This window comes from Marmota flaviventris, chromosome 7 (genome assembly GCF_047511675.1).
Source record: "Marmota flaviventris isolate mMarFla1 chromosome 7, mMarFla1.hap1, whole genome shotgun sequence".
Classification (NCBI taxonomy): Eukaryota; Metazoa; Chordata; class Mammalia; order Rodentia; family Sciuridae; genus Marmota; species Marmota flaviventris.
In genome coordinates, this window is record NC_092504.1 from 41,340,678 (window position 1) to 41,365,474 (window position 24,797).

A 24,797-nucleotide genomic window follows, 5' to 3' on the forward strand; every position below is an offset into this window, starting at 1 on the left:
GGTCATAGTTATTCAGTTGAATTATATCTCAATGTGTATATATGTTATATATGTATACTGGAATCTGAGTCAAAATGAAAAAACTTCTGTGACAAGTCGCTGGATATAAAGCAACATACGAGCTTTAGTAAATTCTGCTAAATATGTGCATTTACACGAGAAATTTATTAGAATTATTTCTGCATTCTTAAAAACCTAAACAGTATTACTGATAATACTTTTTAAAAGCTGACCTCATTTAAAAATTGATAACTAAAATAAGAATTTCAAGGTCCTTTTTTCCCATTCTTTTGTGGTTGTTTTTGCTTTTGCAGCACCAGAAATAGAACCCATACATGCTAGCTAGGCAAGCACTCTACTGCTAAGCTACATCCATCCCATTTTCCTGTTCTTTTTTCCAGCTATTTTGCAAGTTCATGAACACATAATATAAAAGTTTCTTTAAATGTACTATATAGTTCCTAAGTTTATATTCATGTCAATTTAGTTATTTGATTCCTAGACATTTGTGTTGGTCATGGCTACTAAAGTTTTTGTGTGGTTTTATTCCATTCATTTGGTCATTTTAACAGACCTTACTAGTTTGATCAATTCCTTTAAAGTGAATTTATCTCTAAGTTCCAGCATTCCTTTTCCAATTCCACCTAGGTTGGCCTAAGATTTCAGTACATTCTTCGGAGACTAAATGCTGTGAATATTTTAGTTTTGAACATAGAATTGTGTTGCAATAGCATCAGTTAAAAACAACACTAACTAGACAAAGCAAGCAAATTTAAAAAATAAAAATAAAATCCTCTAGCTCAAATTAGGTCTCATTTGATCACTAAAAAAATCCCAATCAACAAGAGCTTAATTTTATAAGACTAAATATACACAACCAATAATGCACCAAGTCACTTCAACTACTAGCCCATCTACATTACTTCTTCACAAGTACAAAGGCCAACAAATTTTTATCTACACCCCCATTTCCATTTTAAGTAAAATAGACCATGTCTGTCTGTCAGTGGTTTCAATTTGTTAATGATGAAAGAAAAAATAATACATATCTTTGAAATTCAATCTTTTATTTTTATCAATGTTATTTTCATTTTTTAAAATGTTACTGGACTTAACCTGAATGTTATTAGAATTATCTAAAGCACAACTAAAAGGAATACTACTCTTGGTTCTGCATAATTGATTACCATCAGAAATTTCTGCTTATTCGAAAACTATTCCAAGCTCATTTAAGTACACAGGAACAAATTCCTATATTCTCTTATTCAGCAGGTTTTTCTAAAACTTGTCACATTTAAATTATAAAAGATAAATAGAAGTACACTTCTTTTGTTTTTAAGGTAGTCTCTTTTTGAAGGACATGGTAGTAGAAGAAAAATATTTAGAACAGTATTTTTTATTAAAAAAAAAATATCCAATGTAATCATGGATAAGAATGTGTTAATGTGTAATGCCTGACCATTGTATAACTTTTATCTTTGCAAACCAGTGCAGGATAACAATGTAGTTATTTCTCTTCGCCAGTAGATTTGTTAACATCTTGCCTTCTAACCATGTATACCTTGCTTCTACTGCCATAAATGCTAAGCTTCTCAATACTCCACTCTTCTAAGAGGATAGAACTCTATCAGCTTCAACAAAAGTTAAGAAATAGAACTTAAAATGGCTTTGATAACTTGAGGGAACACAAATTCCTGTTTATGAAGACTTTGTAGCAATGTAATAGGATTGTTTTAACTACCTAATTAAAATAAACTGTTACTACAGAAGATCTTTAATTTTAGTACAACAGGTTTCTCGGAGAAGCAGAAGACTATAATCCTTCTAGACTTTAAATATACATAGTAATTAATATCAAGAGAAAGAACTGGAATTAGATCAAGACCCAATAGAAGATATGATAGGAGATATATTGCCTCTCAATATGAGAGTAGACAAAATACCCATCTATCACTTATCTCGTTGAAGGCTGACGATACTATGTTTCTTTAAAAAACAACAAAGCAATAAATAGCTTAGTTGCAAAAAATCAAGAGTGCCCTGTGTGCTTAATTCATTGAAATATTTCTGAGATCGAGAACTAGAAAAGCAATTTTTGTCTTTTTCATAAAAAGAAAAAAAAATCTAGTTTGAGTTAAGAACATCATGTTTATGAAAGCAAGGGGAATGTAAAAAAATAGGTGACTTTAAGTATCTTAAAATATATTTTAAGTGTCTCATTAGAAAAAATTAAAAAAAACCTAAACAGTATCACTGATAATACTTTTTAAAAGCTGCCCTCATTTTAAAATTGATAACTAAAATAAGAATTTCAAGTATTATATTTAATGTTTTCCTAATTTGTAAAATATGTAAGTACATATAGGGAGTACCCAGCCACTTTCATTTTAAATGCAAAACCTGACAGTAACCCGAGTTTATGCTGACATTGAAAATGAGTCATAAAAAGCTAATCAATCATCACCATTAAATATGTATTTACTTTTAAATAGGTTTTAATAAGTAACAGGAATTATTGAAACTATCATTTCAAAACAAGATAACACCATGAGGCTTGAGGTGTGGCTCAGCAGTATAATGCTTGCCTAACATGCATGAGGCCATAGGTCTGATTCACCATACCAAGAAAGAAAGAAAGAAAGCACAATGAGGTAGTTACAGCATCTTCTTGTTTTTGGAAATGAAAATAAAAGCAAAGAGACCAAGTAATTTGATGATCTTGTAGAACATCAGAAATGAAAGCCAGATCAGGATCAGCATCCTGATTTTGTTTTCAATATTAAGATAAGTCTTGCTTCAATTTGTCATCTTGGGGGAGATACTGACCTCTATTATAGAATGAAATACACAGAATTATGATTAATAATATATACAATATTTAGGCTTTTCTTAAATTGCTATCTAAAAATCTTTGTAAATTTTCAGAACAAGATCACTCAAGATTTAAAGACATACTTCAAATCTCAACTTGTATAAAAAAGTATGTTCCTAAAACAACATGAAGTTGGCTATATCAATTAAAAGAAAAAGTTGATTTCCTTTTTTAAAAAGGTTAAGTGTTTACACACAAACTACTGTGGGATGATTAATGGTTTGTTTTAGGACTGGCCTATCCTTTCCTAAGCAAAACTAGACATAAATCACTTCCTTCAAAAACTGGTCTGAGAAGGAGTCTCTGGTTCATCCTATTTCCTTCTCTTTCCCTACCAGCCCCCAGCTCTCAGAAGTCTGGATATGATGTATTGAGAAGAAAAACACCAACTGCACCAATTAAGAAACTCCCTTTTTAAAAAATTCAAGTATCACTTCTGCAGAATTGAGGGTGTTTAGCCATTCATCACTTAATGTGACTCACTTTAATTGGTCTTCTAAACACCTAGCTAAGAATGCAAAAGAAATAACATGCTCACTGGGAGCTTTGGGTAAGAAAGATAAAAAGACAATTCTGAGCTATGTCCAGGTGCTTCAGAAGACAGAAGAAAAGAGGGTCCAGGACTAGATGCTGGAGTTTGGTCAAAAACAGTTTCAAATACGTTGTAGTTTTGGATTTAGTACCACTGACCTAGAGCAAGCCAAAGCAAATATTCACAGTGAAACATCAGGCATGCAGCTAAAGGGTATAATTGTGAGGCCAAATACCATGAAATTTCAAACAGTCTGAATACATATATAATGTTATATAATGTAGTAGTGTCTGAACTCATACATCTGTAGGTCCAACTGTACATATTGTTACTTAAAATCATTTTGCAGCCAGTGACTGAAATGGAAAAGATTTTTGAAATTCTATACTTAATATCATCAACTATGAAACTTATCTTATGTTAAAATATTTTTATTTTATTTTGAAAAATTACTATTGACAGAAGTCAAAGTCTTATATGGCTGGGCTATGTCTACTAATATAGAAGTTCTCTGTAAATAACACTGAAAACACAATCATAGGGAAAGGTGTGGCTCTTCTTGATTTGAAAGTATTCAATTACAAAACTAACTTTTCTAATAAGAAAAAGAAATAATTGTTTATGATTATTTAAGGTTTTATTAATATAATAAATTTTGTGGATTTTAGGTTCAAATTACAAGTTTATATTTTAAATGACTGAAATCTGGTCATTAAAGAGTCTTAATAAAGCATCTGACGATGATTTTAGATAGGGTAAGGTGACTTCTTGCCCATCTATGTACTAAAATACAACAGGATTTGCAAAGTACATTATTTGAGGGAAAAAAAAGTTTCTATACAGGAATAGTGACTGCCTATAAAAATGCAGGTGATGTATTTTAAAAGACCCTAGGTTGTTCACTTAACCTATATAAAATCTTTACATTGGATTTTCTGCCAATATCTTTTCCTGGCCAGTTTAGAAAGTACCTTTGATTCATATCTCACAAACTCTAAATCAGAAAACAGGAGCTGAAGAAAAAAATTGCCATTTTAAATATTTTCTTGGACTAATATTCATATAACATGGGTATCTCTGACATTTCTGATTTACAGTAACATGGGTACTTAAATTCATGATTCAAGAAAAAATAATATACTGGAGAATCCTTATGAAAATCCAAGCATGAAATTCTAACAGCTCAAAGTGGCTTATGGTAATGCAATATATTAAACATTTATGGTTCTTTTCTACACACACATTGGAAGTGTAATGCATATTCTCAGGGAATCTTTACAACAACTGACTTACCTTTCAATAAAATAGGAAAAGCTTTTTGAAATTCTATACTTAATATCATCAACTATGAAACTTATCTTATGTTAAAATATTCTTACAGGAATATAATTTTGAAAAATTATTATTGACAGAAGACTAATAATGGGAAGAAAAATATATCTAAATAAGTAAGTTCTTTTTATAAAGCTGATTTCTACAGCATTATATGGATTTACACAATTTTAAACAGGGAACTCTGTGTTGCATAGTCTACACAGTCATTACATTTTTTTGCTCTTTCTGAATCCTGAGGCAGATTTAGTATTATATGGAGATACAGTATTTTCCACACTGAAACCAGACAAATACTGGAGTTTTTGAATAGCGTTACTTTTAATTGCACTACTTTAAAGTGGCAGGACACACTTCAGACACAAGTTAAATAAAAGTGGAAGTATTTGAATTCTTTGTACTTTGAGCTCTTCACAGGAAAAGTATTCTATAAATTCAAGTTGTTAAATTATGTGGGGGACAAGGCAAACAGATCATTCTCTGACAAAAAAAAAAAATAATCCTAGCTTTTAAGATAATTCCTAATGTCCAGTATAGTATATAGGATGCAAGATACTGGCATTTAACTATTCAAATTTATGTAGAAGTACAGTACTTTGGAGAAGTACAAAGAAATACCTTTTTAAAAAAATACAGGTATATAAATTAATGAAACCAGTATTTAAAAGATTTAATACAAGGAAAAAAGGTATTGTATAGTGGTACCAATTCTTAATACAAATTATTAAGCATAGTTTATATAATTTCAAAAGTTATTCACATTATTGCTCGATACCACAGTTGCATGGAACAAACTCTTGACACACATTAAAACTTGTATAATTTCAGGCTTATAAAAACAAAAATTTACACATAGGCCATATAGATATCTAAAAAGTTTTTAAATGTATGGAGGTTATCTATAATCAAAAAGACAAAAAAAGTATGTATGTGTATAGTGTATATTTAAAAATAATAAACTAATGATTCATGTCACAGTCACTCTCAATCAAAAAAAGTAACATAACTGACTGAAAGTGAATGCACAGATAAAAACAGTACTAAATATGTCCTCCATTTCTTAGTAGGAACTTGTTCTAAATACCATTGGGGTATTAAATAATAGCTTACTTTTAATCTAGAACTTTTGTTTTCTTTTCGAAACACTTTAGAAACATATCCATTCTACAACTACATTTGATTGGGAGGAATATTTTTTCTTAGAAATTTTTAAAGGAGTACTGCCATAGTTTTGAATATAAGATATGGTGAACAATAAAAATAACCCAAGTAAGGCCATTATTAATATCATCTTGACCAAAAATATATGCAGATTGTGATGCTACTATATTTTGTGATCCTGAGCTCTAGTAACCATTAGATGCATGCATACCATTCATTGATTTGCCTATTCTAATAAAAAATAATTTAATTCTGCCTTACTACCTTTGAAGACAGAAATATTTTCAAAACTTTTTGATAGGTCTTCATTATGTTAACAGATAGATCTGCTGTAAAAAGAATATTTAGGAATTATATGACAAAGGGTATGTTATGTAACAAAGGCTATTAAAGAAAACTTATTATTTTAAAGTAATTTCTATGTTAAATTTAAAAAAGGAAGAAAAAATAATACAAAGAGTGTGTTTGCTAGAATAGATAAGTAGCGTCTTACAGAGGTGTTTTTCTATGTTAAGAAATTTATAAATAAAGAATTGTGTGTACCTTGGTGATAAAATAAAAAAGGCTGGCCACTTTGTATGCTAAGTTCAAATGTATTTTTTTGAGAATACAAAAAGTAATCCTTGAAAATCAGAATACATAACAGAATAAAGCACAATAACTTAAGTATTAAACATCTGTATGAAATAACTTGCAAAGTTTGACAAATATGCACACACAGAACATGCGGTTATTTAAAAAAAAACAACAAAAACGAAAACAAACAACAACAACAAAAAACACCACACAATTCTGTAGAACCAATGTTATGTCACCACCAGGAGAGCACCAAGCAAGGCACCATTGGAAAGACAACATACTTGGAAAGTCTCTATAAATAAAGTAAATGCTAATCTGGTCGAAAAATTGGTGTCTTTGGTAAAAATTCTATGAGGATGACCTGTAAAGGAAGAAGAGAAAGTTTTAAAAGGACTAAAACAGTTTTTTATCTTAAAACTTCACTTTCATCACTTAAAATTTTTTGAAAATCCATTCACATATCAAAACTACAAATTTTCTTAAAGCAGACATTTATTTGACACCCCAGAACCTCATCATTGAGAATTTTTCTGAATTTCAGTTCTATGAAGAAGCAGGCAAGTAAGTAAAATAAGTCTGAGAAGGTAAGTAGAGGTGGTTGATACAGACAGTGCCCCTGACAAACTGGAGGAATGCACATACTTGCATGCACATTATGAATGAATGAGAAGACTGAGAATTGCAGATGAAGTGTTATAGTCCATTTAATTCCAGCAATTTATGAGGTATTAGCACTGCTGTTTACAAATGAGAAAATTGATAATCTTACAAGTTGTAACATTATGGACTATGGAGTAACTATTTGAATAAAAAAGTTGTTTTAACTCCAAAGCCTTGTCCTTTCTATTGTATTATGTGACTATAGCTGTCCCAATATTTTCCTTCAGGCTTCTTCCCTTTTTCAACCCAATTCTGTAAGTTTTAGATGTTCTCATTTTACCACAGGATACTGGTCTTTCTATTTCTTTTAATTTTTTAAAGACCTTTTCTTCTTGAGTTAGCAAAATTAATTAAAATCTGGGGCTGGGGATATAGTTCAGTTGGTAGAGTGCTTCCCTTGCATGCATAAGGCACGGGGTTCAATCCCCAGCACCATCAAAGGGGGAAAAAAAAAAAGATTAAAATGTGTTTGTTTCAAAGGAACTTTTAATAGGAAACTAAAAGAAAAAAACAAAAGCAAAACACAATACAAAAACATACAAGTTGATGACAGCTAATTTTTATTCTGAACTTGAGTCATCTTAAATTTTAATTTAACTCTCTCCCTTGCTCCATCTCTGTATGGACTAGTGCTGACTGAAAAGGCATTTAATCTGAACAATTTCCAAGTTTGGTGAGCATGTCAATTATTTTTTTCAGAAATTATTTTTTTGTGTGTGTCTTGATATGATCTCCAAATCTGAACACATTTACATGTTAATCCATTTGAACTAGCAAACTTTGTATTCCCTTGAGTTCTACTGGTTTCTTTTCCAGGGTCTCCCTAAATTGCCCAGACTAGACTAAAACCTGGGATCCTCCCGCCTCAGCTTTGAACAGCTGAGATTATAGCTGAATGAATCACAACCGACTGAATTATCATTAGTTTTTAAAAAACATATCCTACAAAACTCTTTTCCTTCACCAAGCACTCATAAAAATTGGGTACTTGTTTCTTCTAAATCATATCCCTCTAGTGTATCTGAATAAAGAAAAATTAGTATAAAGTTGGTATTTTTCCTAGATTATCTCCGAAATTCAAAATACTACCAGGAAGAATTATTTTTCTTTTTAACTAATAAATGACATTTCTGTAAGTTATAGAAAAGCTGAGGGAAGGAAGGCTACGTGACAAAAAAGGCTTGAATTCCTTAGGTAAGGAGGCATTCACTCTCTTCTTACTGGATTATATGCTATTTTAACTTTTAAAAATTACCCTTAGGGACTTTTTTTTTTAATATTTATTTTTTATTTTATTTTATTTTTTCCGGTGGACACAACATCTTTGTTTGTATATGGTGCTGAGGATGGAACCTGGGCCGCACGCATGCCAGGCGAGCGCGCTACCGCTTGAGCCACATCCCCAGCCCCCTTAGGGACTTTTTGAAGCTATGTTATTTTTGCTTTTAGCTATCAAAATCACATTCTTTGTTAGCAATTTTTAATTTTTTTTTTTGTTTTACTACTCTTCTAGGTATCTTCTATGATAATATAATACAATCATTTTAGAAATGCTTAATTATCTAAAAATTCAAGGTAAACTATTTTCCAAACAAAGCATAAAGTTCAGAATGTTTTAGAAGTTACTAAATTATTTTAATTTTGGTTAATAAAAAAATGTCATGAAATCTTTTTAAAAAATTCATATACCCTACTTGAAAATTACAGCATTGGAAATAATTTTTTTTTTTTAGTGCTGGGGATCAAACAAAGGCCTTGAGCATTTAGGTAAGTGCTCTTATCACTGATTTATATTCCAAGCTCAGGTATAATTTAGATGTTTTCTTTTCCAAAGTAAATTTAGAAATGTACAAAAATAATTAATGCCTCCAACTTAAGCTTATTTGTTTGGATTTACAGATGTAGCAAATATTTCTTACAAAATCCCTTAAATCTCCTAAATATCTATTCCTCCCCACAAAATGTATACACAAAACCCTCTTACTATCTATAATAAAAAATATGACTAATATTTTCATAGGTCAACCTTAAAACAAGTTACTCAAATGTGCTTTTCTTATGATTATAAAGAAGTATCAAGTGTCTTTCTCATCATCATAAATTAACATGTTTGATATAATAGATAAAGAAAATCTACATTATTCTGTTCATTGAATAGAGCTAGTTTATGGGAAAAAAAAGACACTTAAAAATATCTTTTTTGTTCAAGGCTAGAAATGGGATTTGACGACATGTTAATGAAAGAACCGGAAAATGCTAATAGAGAAAAATGATTTTATGATAATTTCCAACTATTTAAACACTGTTTTAATCAATCTTTTATACACATATACTATCTATGATGGTTATATTGTTTCAAAGAAAAGACAAAATTCATCAGAAATGTTATAACAGGTACTTCACAAAGGCTGTGGTTTTAATTTTCAACAATTAACTCTTCCTTAGATCTTTTTCTTTTAATGTAATAACCTTTCCATATTTAAAATAAAACACTCAAGTTCAAGGAGAAAATAAATATTCATAATTTCCTATAGTTATTTTCAACTTTTCAAAAGGAAAACAATTGTCCAAGTAAATCAAGGAGTCATTTTAAAGTTCTAAAATAAACTGTATATACATTCAAAATTAACTATCTTTTAAAGAAAAAACACAGAATGATCAGCATCTCCTTTCCTGCTTACTTTTAAGATAATTTTCACAAAGCAATATTCTAATAACACTTTGAAAGATTCTCTAAAGGCCACTGAGGTATACTGGCAGTTAAAGTCTATAAAGGCTAAAGGTTTCTTAAGCTCCAATGACTTGGCTGAAAGGTTTTCTCCCATACTTGGAAACTTGATTAGCATTATATAAAAAAGCCATATCTGACTTGCTGCGTAACCAAAGTTGTGGTTATTCTTTATACAGCATTTAAAATTTCACACTCCATCAACACATGTTCAGGCTATTTTATCTTGGCAATTAATTTATTATTTTTCAGAACACAGTGAAGCCTTGTTTTCAAGTCATTCATAACTTTATAAATCAGGCTTGCACATGAAACCCATGCATCTGTGAAGCGTAGAAAATCCTTGCACTCAGGAGATTAAGCTCCTGACACCTTTGCTGATTAATAATCATGGAAAGAATAAGATCAGAAGCAAAATAAATGATCATTTAATAGAGAAACTCACAAAACAGCCCTTTAACTTACATATTCCATCATGTTATTCGTTTCACATTTCCTTTTGCTCAGTCTCCAGTGCAAGCACAGCTAGACAAGTAGGAGAGTAAAAGAAGAAAAATGAGCTCTATTTTATTGCAGCACATAGACTAACCCATTTGTCCACCTTTCATATTTTTAGTTCAACAAAAGCATCTGTTTCCATACTGTGCAATTCAGACCCCAACAGTACGAAGTTGCTCCCTGTGGTACTCACCTTGTGGTATAACCTATTGTTTTCCCATTCTAATAACTTCTCAATCGATCTTCGTGTCTGGAAGACAAATGAGGAAAAAGTTTACTCTTGACTGGTTTCAGAAAAACTTTGTTTTGCAGCTGCTTTTTGTGTGAAAAGGGGAGAAGTACATGACAGTGACTGAGTATAGGATAGCGTATACCACTATCAATGTTCTAGCATGAAATAGAAACCTGAACAGAAACAGTACTTTTCAAATAAACATACACTTTGGTTTATTTGCATATGTATTTTTTAACTGTTTCAAATTTACTAGCTTCTGATTTCAAAGTATCAACGTCTAAAAAATTATTTATCTGCCAAATGATATATGTTTAAGTTCTAAGTTCTTTCAAAAATACTTTTGCAATATTTAAATAGTAACAAAGGCCCTTAATACTTTAAAACAAGGATAATTTAAATATTAACTAACAAAATGCAAAAGCCCTTTAAGGTAAATCTTAAAATGAAATAACTGAACATTTTTAAAGAAAAAAACCCACCGAACTATAAAATTCAAATTTTAACATCATACTTTAAAATAATGTCTACATTTTAAAAAATATTAATTATTTCAGTTAGAGTTTCTAAACAAAGTCAAAATTTTGTTCAAACCAATATAAAAGTAGTGTCTGGTAGTCAAACCAAATTCTTAATACATGGTACTCTTTAAAGAATCAACTGAGAAATTCACTTCACTTGATTGTTCCAGTATATATATGCAGCAGGAAATGTTTCTTGTTTGGAAGGATGAATAAAGGAGAGTATAATTCATGATGCCAGGTGTTAGGATGAGACTGACACAGCTGCAGGTGCAAAAGTGATAGTATTGCCACAAGGATCAACTGCAACTTGGTGCAGCTGCAGTTTTCTTGAGAAAGAAGGAAAAAAGCATCTACTGCTATTAATATGGTACAACTGTAAATAAATACTAATAATCAAATATGTAACGCCTGTCAAACAAGGATGAGCTAGGTGAAAATTTTTAGGATCAAGTTGATTTTGAATTTTAATGTTACATAGTAAAAGATTAATATTTATTTAAATATTTATTGTAATCTAGTTCTAAATATTACCTTTTAGCATGTTGAACATGCTAAAAACATACCAAAATCACCTAAGTGCCAATTATAATTCATAGCTACCAACGAATTACCACTACTGTCTTAAATTTTCCAAGCTTAGGCCATAGAAATCAGAAAATCAACTACCTTTCTGGGTGATAATACGCCAATGACTAATTTATTACATTACTTTTTTTGAACAGTCTTTTTGGCAAGAATTTTAAAGAAAAAAAAGTGCCCTTGTTAACAATGATCAGCAGACCTCACTTGTTTCTTTGTAAAGATAGCCTTTTAGAGGCAGCTCTCCTTTTAAATGAAAATAGGGCAGCAGTTATGGTCACACTTTTTGTTAATTTAGTTGCCAGTCAGCCCCAAATCAAAAGAAAATAAGGCTGCAGAGTGTAATTAACATTCAGTTCAGTCGTTTTGTCCCTTGTCTAGCCCCCAAGCTTTGTTAAAATTGCCATCTGAATGCTGAAGGCTGTAGGGAAATCGATTTGATTCTAATCGCACCATGAAAAGAACATGATCTAACTGCTTTCAGCCCTCCGTAAATCTGTACTAGGTCTTTAGCACAATGCAACTTCCAATTTAAAAAGCACTGAATGTCTCGTCAATGACTTTGTGAAGAAAAAAGAACAAGGAGCAGACATAAAAATTCCAATAGTTGTTTAAGCATTAAAGTTCATTTGCATCACAGCGAACCTGAAAAGGGCTGACCTCTCAAACCGCCTCTCAGGTCTATGAAGTTGTAGCCTTGACAAGCTCACATTGACAGAGCTCATTGACTCTGAAAGGCTACTCTATCAATGGTGAAAAATGGCAATAGGTTCTACTATGAGCAGGCATCTGCCTGCCCACCCGCTGCTAAACCAATGGTAAAACCGATTCAAAACCTGAATCTACCTTGTAATCTTCCTTTCTAGGACCTTTTAATAATAGATTAAGATTACTATACAATTTGAGGTTTTACTTTTACTGATGGTTTAAAGGTTGGAAGGGGTGTTGAAAGAAACAGGGTAGGGAGAGAGAACTAGCTTTCCAAGTCTATTGTTTTATATTAACACATAAAAATAGAATCCAAAAGCTTAACACTACACTTTGCAAATATTTATTACTTAAAGAAAATAATATTGTTAGCATCATCTTATTGCATCAGAAATTTAAATCCATGAAAATCTACATTATGAAAATGGAATTCTTTATGATGCATATATATATACATACACATATACAAACACAATTTAAAACTTTAAAATATTTACTTTACATAACTTACATCAACTACCAGTATTTGAATAAAAAATAATTACATAATTACAAAGTATGAACCTAAAATTCCAAAATACTTATGTAGGAATTCTGAATTTATTCTTTGCCTCTAATTGAGAGTTTAACGATAGGGTTTGTTATAGTAATTGTGTCTTAAAATATTTAAGAATTCTAAACCAAACAAACCCTGCTATGCTACATTCTGAATAAGCATCTAAATATACAATATTTCTACACACTTGACAGTCTGAAGTAAAAGCTGTGAATTAGCACCATCTAATCTTGCTATAAGACTTCTTTCCTGCTTGACAGGTGAAAAAAAAAGGCACTTGCACGTGCAGCTTAATTAATCATTGCACTTGACATCTCAATGATTTACAGTGAGGAGCAGGTGAGAACATACAAAACCAGAAAGAACCCTTGATTTGAGTGGAACATTTCTTGCACACTAAGGTGACAAGTATGTAGATTCTAGCAGAGATTAAAAAATAAAAAAAGAAAGAAAAGAAACTGTGCCACAAATTATTTGTTAGTAGCAACAAAAGCTCAAATTAAATGAAAAAAAAAAGCTGTAACTACTGAGAATGTTTAATACTCTGCAATTAATTTTAGTTAACAAAATCAAAATATATTTTCAAGATTAAATACAATACCAATTTGACAGATCATGAAAAAAAATGACACTTAAGCATTTATAAAAGCAATTTCAAAGCTTTCAAACTTCAATTGCAGTCATTTAGAAATAAAAGTTAAGAGTTTATGTCCACAGGACTATCAGAGATCTATTTCTAATTTCAACATTGCCAAACTCTACCGTAACTAACTGGACAAGCAAACTTAATCATATAAAAACCTGTCGTGGAATTTAAATGTTTATATTGACCTCCAAGTTTCAAAATAAAGCAAATTAAACCATTAGAAAAAAATATGTAGAGGCCTGCCAACAAAAAATACCAATAAAACATTATCTTTCTAGGCCAGCTTTTAAAAATGTCATCTTAATTTTCTTTAAAGAATTTAGTGCTTGTGAAAAGCCCCGAATTGATAGTCATGGGAACTAAGGATCTTCTATTTAGCTGAAAGAACAGGGGAAAGGGCAGTGCAGGCTTCAGTACAAGGTTCCCTACAGTGGGCCTTAATCCTTTTCAGTGCTTACACCCTGGGGGTGAGAGGACAGGTTAGTGGTTCTTTACCAAGGAATCCTCAGTCCTTCTGCTTAAGATGATCAATAAAAAATCTAATTTTATGATGGATTCTTTAATTAAAATTACCAGGACCACCAACTTACACCATGTAAGCAAAACAACTTTTTGTGAGAATGTCATGTCACTAACCTGGAAGAGGACAGCTTCAAGCATCTGGACTCCCACCCACCTCCCTTGAGAGTTCATTTTGAAGGCCCTCCCTTTTAAAACAGTAACAACACATTTCTTCATTTCAACATCTTGGTGGTTTTATTTTCCTTATTAGTGAGTTACTTCTAATATAGCCTCTTAAAATAACAAGAGATTAAAAAACATAATTCAATTAATAAATATACGTTATAGATTTAAATTGAGTAATAAGCAATAGTACCATAAGGAGAAACATTTTGGCTTCTACTCTTGTTGTGCTTGGTTGCTTTGAAATGTTTGGTAAAACTGTGGGAATAAGCCAAAACATGAGAACTGCAAGAGAAGTCAAAGGATATGAACAATGCACAAAACAACTTACTTAGGTGACTAATCAACAAGGTTAGATATGACATACCCGTAAGTTCCAAAAAAGAATATAAAGTAAGCTTACAAAAGTTAAAAAAAAAAAAAAAGTATGAAACACTGTGAAAACCTAAATTACTGAAATACAAAATCAGGATTTCCTAAAAAACCTCAAATTTGATTATAAAATATTTTTACAATTTCATTTAACTAACTTTTTCTCTATAGATAAAGTTCACTACTTATAGGTTTATTTGAATTGGATTTATTCATAACATCAGAGAATGTCAAAGCCAAATTTCAAACGTTCAATTTCTTATTTAAAACAAATTTTGAATTTTAAACTTCTAAAAGTATAATTCATTAAGCTTTAACTAAAATGCTTTAAATGTATTCATAATCTTATTTTTAACTTTTAAATGTTTTTCAAATAAGAATTACACATATATTTAGACTACACTACAAACTGAAATTGTTAAAATAAGTGAAACAATTAATATTTTTAGTTATAAGTTATTAGAAGGAAAACATATGATTTGGAATGGATTATTTTAACTTTGGAGAACTAAAGAGAAAATTACTTGATTTACTTCTGTTTGTTCTGGATTAATGTTAAATCTTATATTCCAATTATGTGCAGAAAATTCTATGTCGTATCTCAAAATTATGACATATGAAAAACTTGGATTACCAATCATATAACAAGAATATGTATGAATTGCTCAAAGGAATTTTTAACCAAATTCCCTTCCTCTACATAAAAGCTCCTTTTAAAAATTGTAATGTGAACACTGAATTTCAAATAATCTAAATATACTAAAATATCCACTAAAGTATTATTAGAATAAAGTTTTTAGTAATGTTTGTTAAAATGTAGTATTGTTGGGGCTGGGGATGTAGTTCAGGGGTACAGCACTTGTGAAGCCTGAAGAAGTCCTGAGTTCCATCCCCATAATTGCAAAAAAGAAGATGAAAAAGTACCCCGTTAGAGATAAGCTAAACAACTGCTAACATTTGTGGATCAAAAATATCCTCGAGGCAGCACTGAGCCATCACTTATAGGTGCTAATCTTAAGTAATGTATGATTAAGCTGAATTTCATCAAGAGTTTATGAGCTAGACTAGTGAGTGGCTCATAACTTTTAAAATTACACCATTTTATAAATGATGAAAGTTAATAGACTCTTTCTCCAGAAAAAGAGACACATATACAGAAATACAAAATGCTGCACAAAATTTCAAGGGAGTGATCCACTAAATCCCAGTTACATTTAACAAAATACTAATAATGTTTCAGGAAACTAAAACCGAATTTCAACTGAATCAGAAAATTTAAAGAACTATTCATAAGACAAATTAATTTCACCAAATAAGTACTACTACAGGGACTTTTTGAAAAACTAAACATAATTTTTAAAGGATGAATTAGTGCTTAGGACCAAGAAGTAGAAAAGCAGTTTAAAAAAAAAAATCAACTGTTCATTGATTAAAATAGACAACTGGAGAAATAAGAATGAATGAATGGATTAAGAATTATTGTTTATGGAACGTGATATGGGGTCTGACCCATGCTAGTATATTCCTTTTGTTATCTTATTTATTAACCTGCACAACAAAACCTATAAGGTAGATTGTATTACTTTCATTTTACATATAAGAACTGAACCTTAGAGAGGTCAAGAAACATTAAAGCTACATTAGGAAACAGTGGAGCTAGGATTTGAAAATTAATATGGTCTACAACCTCATACTTTTTCTGTGGTACCTATTACAGAGCTATTGAGTTTGTAAAGAATGTGTCAGATTTAACAGATGATCTTGAGACAAATAACATATCTATAGCATGCAAATTATTTAAGTCACCAACCAAATTATTACTTACTGACCCTAAAATTATGATTAATTAATATCCAAGAAAACAGAGAGTAAAGACAGATGGAAAAAACAGAGAATTTAAAAAGGGAAGTGAAGTCTATAAAACATGAAATGGGCATCCTAGAATTAGAAAGCATAATATTTGATAGTAAAAAAATCTCACTGGACTGGTTAACAACAGATTGGTGACAGGAAGATAGACAAATCTTCTCATAAACTACCACATCAATAATACCATGCTAGAGAACTGCAAGTCAGCCAGATATGAGAAAAACACATTTTCCATTGCTACCTCTGTACATTTAAGGCTCAAACTTACACTTTTATCAGTATCCTCTTTATAATGAGAATTTAGAAACACGTTTTTACCCTAATTAAAAACAAGTTCTCAGTGCTCTTCACACTAATGATCTCAATTTATATAAGAACCAGTTTTCTACCTTTCAAGGCTAGAACAGTCTTTAAAATGAAATAGCAATAAATGTATTCCTCTAGTTTTAAGAAATCTTGTATGAGACCACTTTTGCAAAGTGAAGGAAATAAGATTTCTTTACTGCAAGAAGAGGCAAAAAACAAAACAAACACTTCACAACCTAAAGTAGGGTTAGAGGAAAACCTGATTCTTCTTTTCATCTTTCCAACTTTGCATGGCACTTATTACATGTCATTTTTAATCAATCTGAGAGTAAATACATGTTTCAAAAAAAAGAATGCAACATTAGTGAAAAAAGAGCTTTATCAGAAATCATGAGCGCGTATTTGCTAGGGAGTAGGAAGCAAAAATTTTTTCAAAGACAGGTCTGTTCATTTTCATTTATTTTTTATAAGACTTGAACAGTAAAAGCAATACATCAACTCTGAGATGTATAAAATCTTATTAAAATATATTTTTATCCCATATCCACTTTACCTGTTTTACAGTCTCTTTCCTTTATTGGTTGTAGCTTCAATAAATGCAAAAGATAGAAAAAAATTGTAACAGTAAAACTGTGAAAAACTAAACAGAGCATTTATCACTGGAAAATGACAAAACAATGCTTATATGCTATTGCCATTTATCAACTAGATAAATTTAGGTAAATTATAACCTACTATTATGAACCTGAATTTTCTAACTTGAGAAATCTTTCAAATTGCTAAATTTCTCTAGTTTATAAACTGAGAAACCTCAAACAGGTTACTTGATTTCTGAGTCTTAAAATAGGAATAATATGAATGTCTCTACTCCTGAAATTTTGGGAAGTATACAATACAAATAAATTGGTTAACTCAATCCCTGAGATACAGAAAACATTCAATGATTACTAGATGCTACCATGATATTTACCACATAGGATTGTTGTGAAAATTAAAGGAGAATATATATTTTCTGCCTTGTAAGTATACAATAATTATTCTCCTCTTCATTTGCTTCTTGAAGTCTATTATTCCACTGTATGTCAATACAGATTTTACTTTTTAAGCAACATATTTTAAGTTATACAAATATCAGAAATTTAGTGATTTGGAGTAACTGGTATTATAAGCCATTACACCTTAAATTATATTACTTGTAAATGTCAAAAATCTAAAATTATGTGATAGACTTTCTTATATGTAAAACTAAGATATTTCTAATTTAAATACACAAACTTAGAATTCATGTTGGTTTTTTTTTCCAGGTTTTCTTGTTGAAAATTTCTAAAAATTGTATTTCAAATTGCTAAATCTATCACTTTACCTTCAACTTTTAATGTATAAATGTATTAGAATAAACTTTTCCACTACAACAAAGACCAGATGTTTCAGAACTTAATAAAAGCATGTAAAAGTCAAAAAAGAAGAGTAAAAGATTAAGATCATCAAAGCAAATTAAAATCCTTATAAATATATTTACTAAAATAAAGCAAAGTGGATAGCATTCTTTTAAAAAAAGGTTAGCACTATATCTTCAATCAATAATAACAGTGTATTACTAGAATATACTTCATTCATTATGCCTTGTTCATTAGAAATTTTTCAGGAGTCCTACTTCACTAAAATTTTGATAATATCCTTTCAAATGTGTTTGCTTTGTTTCATTATCTGCAATATGTTAGAGGCATTTTTCTTATCTAATTCTTCTTCTGAATGGTCAATGCCTTTCTCGTTTAGGATTCAGAATTAATGACTACAAATGTTCAAATCCCAAATATAGAGGAAATCAGTTTGAAAGTTCTCAATAACTTTCAGTACCATTAGTATAACTGCATATATTTCAAATTCCTCCCATATACAAATATACTTAACTTTCTGCTTAGTTTCTCCTTGTTCACTTTCCCTTGGTGTTCTTTAAGATTTTCAAGGCTACCTGCTGCTTCAAAGTAAAAAATAAATCACTACTCTTTACCTCTTCCATTAATTTTTTATTCCATCTAATTTTCTTTCTTCCCTTCCCTCCCTCTCCCCCTCCCTCTCTCCCTCTCTCTTTCTCTCCCTCTCTCTTTCTTTCACTGAAGATTGAACCCAGGAGTGTTTAACCACTAAGCCACATCCCTTTTTTACATTTTATTTAAAGACAGGGTCTGAGTTGCTAAGTGTCTTGCTAAATTGCTGAGGCTGGCTTTAAACTCACAATCGTCTTGCCTCAACCTCCCAAAGCTGCTGCTGGGATTATAAGCATGTGCCACCATAATATTCTATAATATTCTCAGTGCTGGGGATTGAACCCTGATCTCACATCGGTAAGGTGAGTGGTCTACCACTGAACTACTCACCCAGCCCTCTGCCGTTTAGATTCTCAACTCCTAATACACCTTAAACCAGAGTGACCTACAGTTATTGGATAAGTAAATTTGAGATTGAGAAAAGATATTCAGAAGTAACCCTAAGTATACTAAAACTTTAAGTAAAACAAGGACTTAAACTCTATTATACTATTTATTTGTATGCAAAAGAAAACTTTAAAAGTAAAAAAAAGGTTAAGTTGATATTTAAACAGTGTGAAACTTTTGAGTTCTTTGTTGAGAAAAGGGCTAAAAGCACATATAAACAAAGTCTATAAAGTCAGGATATGATATATGCATATATATATAAACAAAAAGTGAAAGTTACTTAGAACAGAAAACAACAAAAGCAAAATTCCTTAATACAATATACAATTATGAAAAATGTTTCTTCAAAGAATGAGCCAGCCCAGGCACAGCGGCATACACCTATAATCCTAGCAAATCAGAAGGCTGAGGCAGGAGGCTCACAAGTTCAAGACCAGCCTCAACAACTTAGTGACACCCTATCTAAAAATAAAAAAATAAAAAGGCTGGGGATATAGCTCAGTAGTTAAGTACCAGTGGGTTCAACCCCCAGCACCAAAAAAAAAGAAGACATGGATATACATTATACATTCTCTAACCTCTAACACTATGAATTGGGCACAGCCCAGAAGCAAAGCATAAACAAAACTAAGCTTCTGCAAAGCAAATATCATAAAATCTATTTAATAAAGCTGAAACATTATATTTATTTGTAAGCTTCTCAGTCTCTTACAAAGAACATGCTGAAAGGCTGAGGTTTACTGTTTTATTGTCTTCTAAGCACTAATTACAACTTAAAATTATTTTGTATTTATTTTATTGCTTTTGTCTACCTTTTAAGTCCACAATAGAAACTACATAAACTCAGCATCAAAAACAGTACCAAGCCCACAGTGTTATTTCAGGTACATTCACTGAATTAATGAGTAAATATAATCCAAGAGGCTTGAGTTGTATCTCAGTGGTAGAGTGCTTGCCCAACATGGGTAAGATCCCGAGTTTAATCCTCAGCACTGTTGCGGGTGATGTAGTGGTGAAGGGGACCCAAGAGAACAGTACACTAGCAGCATAAAGAAATGGTAACCAGCTTACCAATTTTATAGGAAAAATTCCTCCCTCCCTCCATCCTTCCTTCATGGTACTGGGGACTGAACCCAGGACCTCACACACACAAGGCAAGCACTCTACCATTAAGTTACATCCCCAGTCCTTAAATGACTATATGAACTTAAGCTCAATAAACTATTACTTAAAAAAAAATCAGGAAAATGGAAATAAACAACTGGGGTGAGGGGAATACTAAAATGAAAGAATTAAATCTAGCCACATCAATAATCAAAAGAAATGTAAATAGTCTAAAATCCCTAATAAAAGGGTAGCAATTATCAGGCTAAATAAAAAGGAAAGACCCAATACTACTGGGTGTGGCAGTACATGCCTATAATCCCATCTACTTGAACAGCTGAGGTAGGAGAATCTTTACATTCAGGCCGGTCTAGGCAACTTAGCAAGACCCTGTCTAAAATAAAAAAAGGTTGAGGGTATAGCTGGGGGTATAGAGTTCTTGCCAAGCATAAGTAAGGCCCTAGATTCAAACCCTAGTACTGGGTGAAAAAACTAAAAACAAAACAAAACAAAAAAACTAAAAACAAATAATAACCCCAAATTACCTATACAAAATGAACTTCAAATAAAAGGCACAAACAAGCTAAAAGGAGAGAAAAAGAAATACTATACAAACTTTAATGAAAGGAAAGTTGAAATGACTACATTAACATACATGAAATGGATTTCAGAGAAAAATAAAGGTCAATTCATAATGATTAAGCAATCTATGAAGTAGACCAAAAAAATCTGAAAAATTAGGAAGTTATAAAATGTCAAAAATATATAAATCACACACTGAAAAAATAACTGATAAAATTAATGGAGAGAAAAATCAATAAAAATATCAATCTCCTCAAAAATCTAGGAATGAAACCACCATTCGATCTATCTATCCCACTTCTCAGAATATATTCAAAGGATTTAAAATCAGCATACTGCAGTGACACAACCACATCAAAGTTTATAGCAGCTCAATTCACAATAGCTAAGCTAGAGCTAGAGCCAACTTTGAAGCCCTTCAACAGATGAATGGATAAAGAAAATGTGCTATATGTACACAATAGAGATTAGCCATTAAGCAAAATGACTTTATGACATTTCCAGTAAATGGATAAATCTGGACAACTATCATGCCAAGTGAAATGAGAGAAGTCCCCAAAAGCCAAAGGCCAAACATTTTCATTGACATGTGGAAGCTAACCATAATAAGGGGACGAAAGGGGAAGAACAGATAGGTTCTCAGTAGATTAGACAAAGGGGAATGAAGGGAAGGGAGGAGGGAGAGTTTTCCCATGTAAATATATGAATACACCATAATGAATCCCATTATTGTGTACATCTACAAGAATGGAGTCCTAATTAGAATAAGATATATTCCATGCTTATAATAATTACATCAAATGAATGCTACTGTCATGTACAACTAAAAAGGAAAAATTGAAAAAAAATTAACATAACTGACATTTTTTTAAAAAAAAAAATCTGAATAACAGGTAAATACACACTCTTTTTTTTTTTTTTTCTCTCCTTTTCTTTAGGAGTAGGGTATACCAGGGATTGAACTCATGGGCACTCGAACACTGAGCCACATTCCCAGCCTTCTTTTGTATTTTATTTAGAGACAAGGTCTCACTGAGTTGCTCAGCACCTTGGTTTTGTGCAGGCTAGCTGTGAACTCATGATCCCCCTGCCTCAGCCTACCAAGCACATCTGGCTTAAATACCCATTCTTTTTAAGTATATATGGATCATTTATTAAGACAGTTTATATTCTTAGTAATAAAATAAGTTTCACTAAACTTAAAAAGATTCAAAACATATGAAATAGGTTATCTAACCATAATTAAAATATATAATAGAAATATCTCTAGAAATTTCCCAAAATATTGAGAAGTTAAATGCAATACTTCTAAATAATTCATTGTTCAAAAAACAAATCAAAGGCAAAGTACAAAGTAGAATGAATTAAATGAAAATTAAAACACAACATATTAAAATTTATGTGATACTAGTAACATAGTACTCAGGAAGAAAATTTATAGCACTAAACACACTAGGAAAAAAAAAAAGGGTCTCATATCAAGGTCCCTTATTTCTACCTTAAGATACTAGAAACAGAAGTATGAATCAAACCCAAAATAAGAAGAGAGGAGTGTACAATGAATCAAAATGCATTGTGCTGTCATATATACTTAATTATAATGAACAAATAAATAGATAAATTTTTAAAAGAGAGGAAATAATAAAGGTCAAAGTAAAACCAATGAAATATAAACATGAAACTAATAGAAACAATCAGCAAAATCAAAAGCTGATATTTGAGAAGATCAATAAAATTAATAAACCTTTACTCAAATTGGTCAGAGAAAAAAAGAGAGAAGGGAAATATCTTCTATTTGCCTAAGCAAATTCATAGATATGATACTAAAAGCAGAATTCATTTTTTTAAAGTGATAAATTGAACTTTATCAAAATCAAAAACATTTGCTTTGTCAAAGACATTGTTAAGATTTTTTTAAAAGACAGGCTATGGGGGCTGGGTATGTGGCTCAAGCGGTAGCGCGCTTGCCTGGCATGCGTGCGGCCCGGGTTCAATCCTCAGCACCACATACAAACAAAGATGTTGTGTCCGCCGAAAACTAAAAAATAAATATTAAAATTCTCAAAAAAAAGACAGGCTATGGCCTAGAAAAATATATTTGAACATAATCTGACAAAAGACTTGGATTCAGGGCTACATTCAAAACCCTTCAACAATCAATAAGGAATAACAATTTTTAAAATTAAAAACTGTTTTTCATTAGTTTTTATGGTGCTGGGGATGAACCCAGGGGCCTCTAGAATACTAGGTAAAGCACTGTACCACTGAGTTACACCTTCAGCCCTCAACACTTTAAAAAGGAAGATGTATAAACAGCAAATAAGCACATGAAAAGATGCTCAATATCATTAATTATGAGGGTAATGCAAATTAAAACCATAATAAAATGCCACCACTTACATGTCAGAATAACTAATATTTCTAAAACTAACATTACCAAGGTGTGGCAAGGATGCTGAGCAACTAGAACTCTCATCCATTACTGGTTAGAATGCAAAATGGTTTACTCACTTTGGAAAACAGTTTGGAAGTTTTTTATAAAATTAAGCATACACTTACCATAAGATCCAGCAATCCTACTCTAAAAATAAAAAATCAGGTTCACACAAAAATATGCATGTGAATGTTTTTAAGCAAACTTTATTCAAATCAGCAAAAATTAGAAACAACCCAATGTCCATCAAATGGTGAGCAGATAAACAAAATATGATATATCCACAGAATGAAATGCTATTAGCAATAAAAAGAAAAAAAACTAATACATAAAAAATAGATAAATTTCAAATGCACAATGCTAAATAAAAGAAGCCAGATTCAAAAAACTACATATATTTGTATAATTTTATTTATATAATATTCTAGAAAAAAAATAAAACTGTAGGCATAAATCACAGATTAGTGGAAACCAGGGCTTAAGAAGTGAAGACGGTATGACTACAAAGGGAAAACACAAAGAACCTTTTGGAGAGCACTGTGATGTACTTTGATTATAGTAGTAGCTTTACCTAAAACTCTATGCATTTATCAAAAATGATAGAACCATACACCAAAAATAAGTTTTTCGGTATACTAAGAAAATAATTTTCTTCCTTTTTTTCTTTTGTGATACTGGAGATCAAACCTAGGGCCTCCCACATGCTAGGCAAGCAGTGTACCACTATGATATATTTCATTTCCAGTGCAAAAAATAATTTTCAAAAATAAACTAAAGATCATTTTAAAAAAAGAAGGAAAAAACAGAAGGTTGTTAATAATAATGAAGTCAAACAATAATAATAGGATAAATTAAAGCCTCTGAAACAAGAACAAGTATTAAAAAGATAACAGTAAGTTGAAGATGAGTTTCAAAGGAAAGACAGAAATTTAGTTACCAAAATTTGTGACAAATGTCAGAAAAATGAAAATGCTGACTTGAATATAAACTATACATTTGGTCCTGATTTGTCCTGGAATCTGAGATAATTCTAACTGTATAAGAGGATTCTACATCACAGATAAAGGAGAAAAGAGGCTCACAGACTAGTAATCAGGAAGGGCTTTAGACTTCTTTAAAATACTAGCACCTCTAAATGAAGGATCCTTTGTTTTCTGGGGGTTTTTTAAAATATTTTATTTAATTGTGAAACATTTATTTATTTGTTCTTTTTTTTTTTTTTTTTTAATTTATAGCAGTACCTGGGATTGAACCCAGGAGCACTCTACCACTAATTATGTCCCTAGCCCTTTTAACTTTTTATTTTGAGACAGGGTCTTGCCAACTTGCTGATGCTGGAATCAAATCTGCATTCTTCCTGCCTCAGCCCCCAGAGTCACTAGGTTTATAAACATGCATGACTGC

The 24,797-nt window shown here is 31.1% G+C and overlaps 1 protein-coding gene across 1 annotated transcript in view; it reads right to left on the reverse strand.

Moving 5' to 3' along the window:
- Positions 1 to 5,033: 5,033 nt before the first annotated feature.
- Chic2 (cysteine rich hydrophobic domain 2) overlaps positions 5,034 to 24,797 on the reverse strand; it is a 42,127-nt gene continuing 22,363 nt past the window's right edge. Inside the window, exons 4-6 of the mRNA XM_027938261.3 lie at positions 10,556 to 10,612; positions 10,330 to 10,389; positions 5,034 to 6,837 (exon numbers count right to left, since the gene is read on the reverse strand). Of these exons, the coding sequence (XP_027794062.1) occupies positions 6,787 to 6,837; positions 10,330 to 10,389; positions 10,556 to 10,612 (168 nt within the window). The 3' untranslated portion in view covers positions 5,034 to 6,786. The remainder of the gene's footprint in view (positions 6,838 to 10,329; positions 10,390 to 10,555; positions 10,613 to 24,797) is intronic.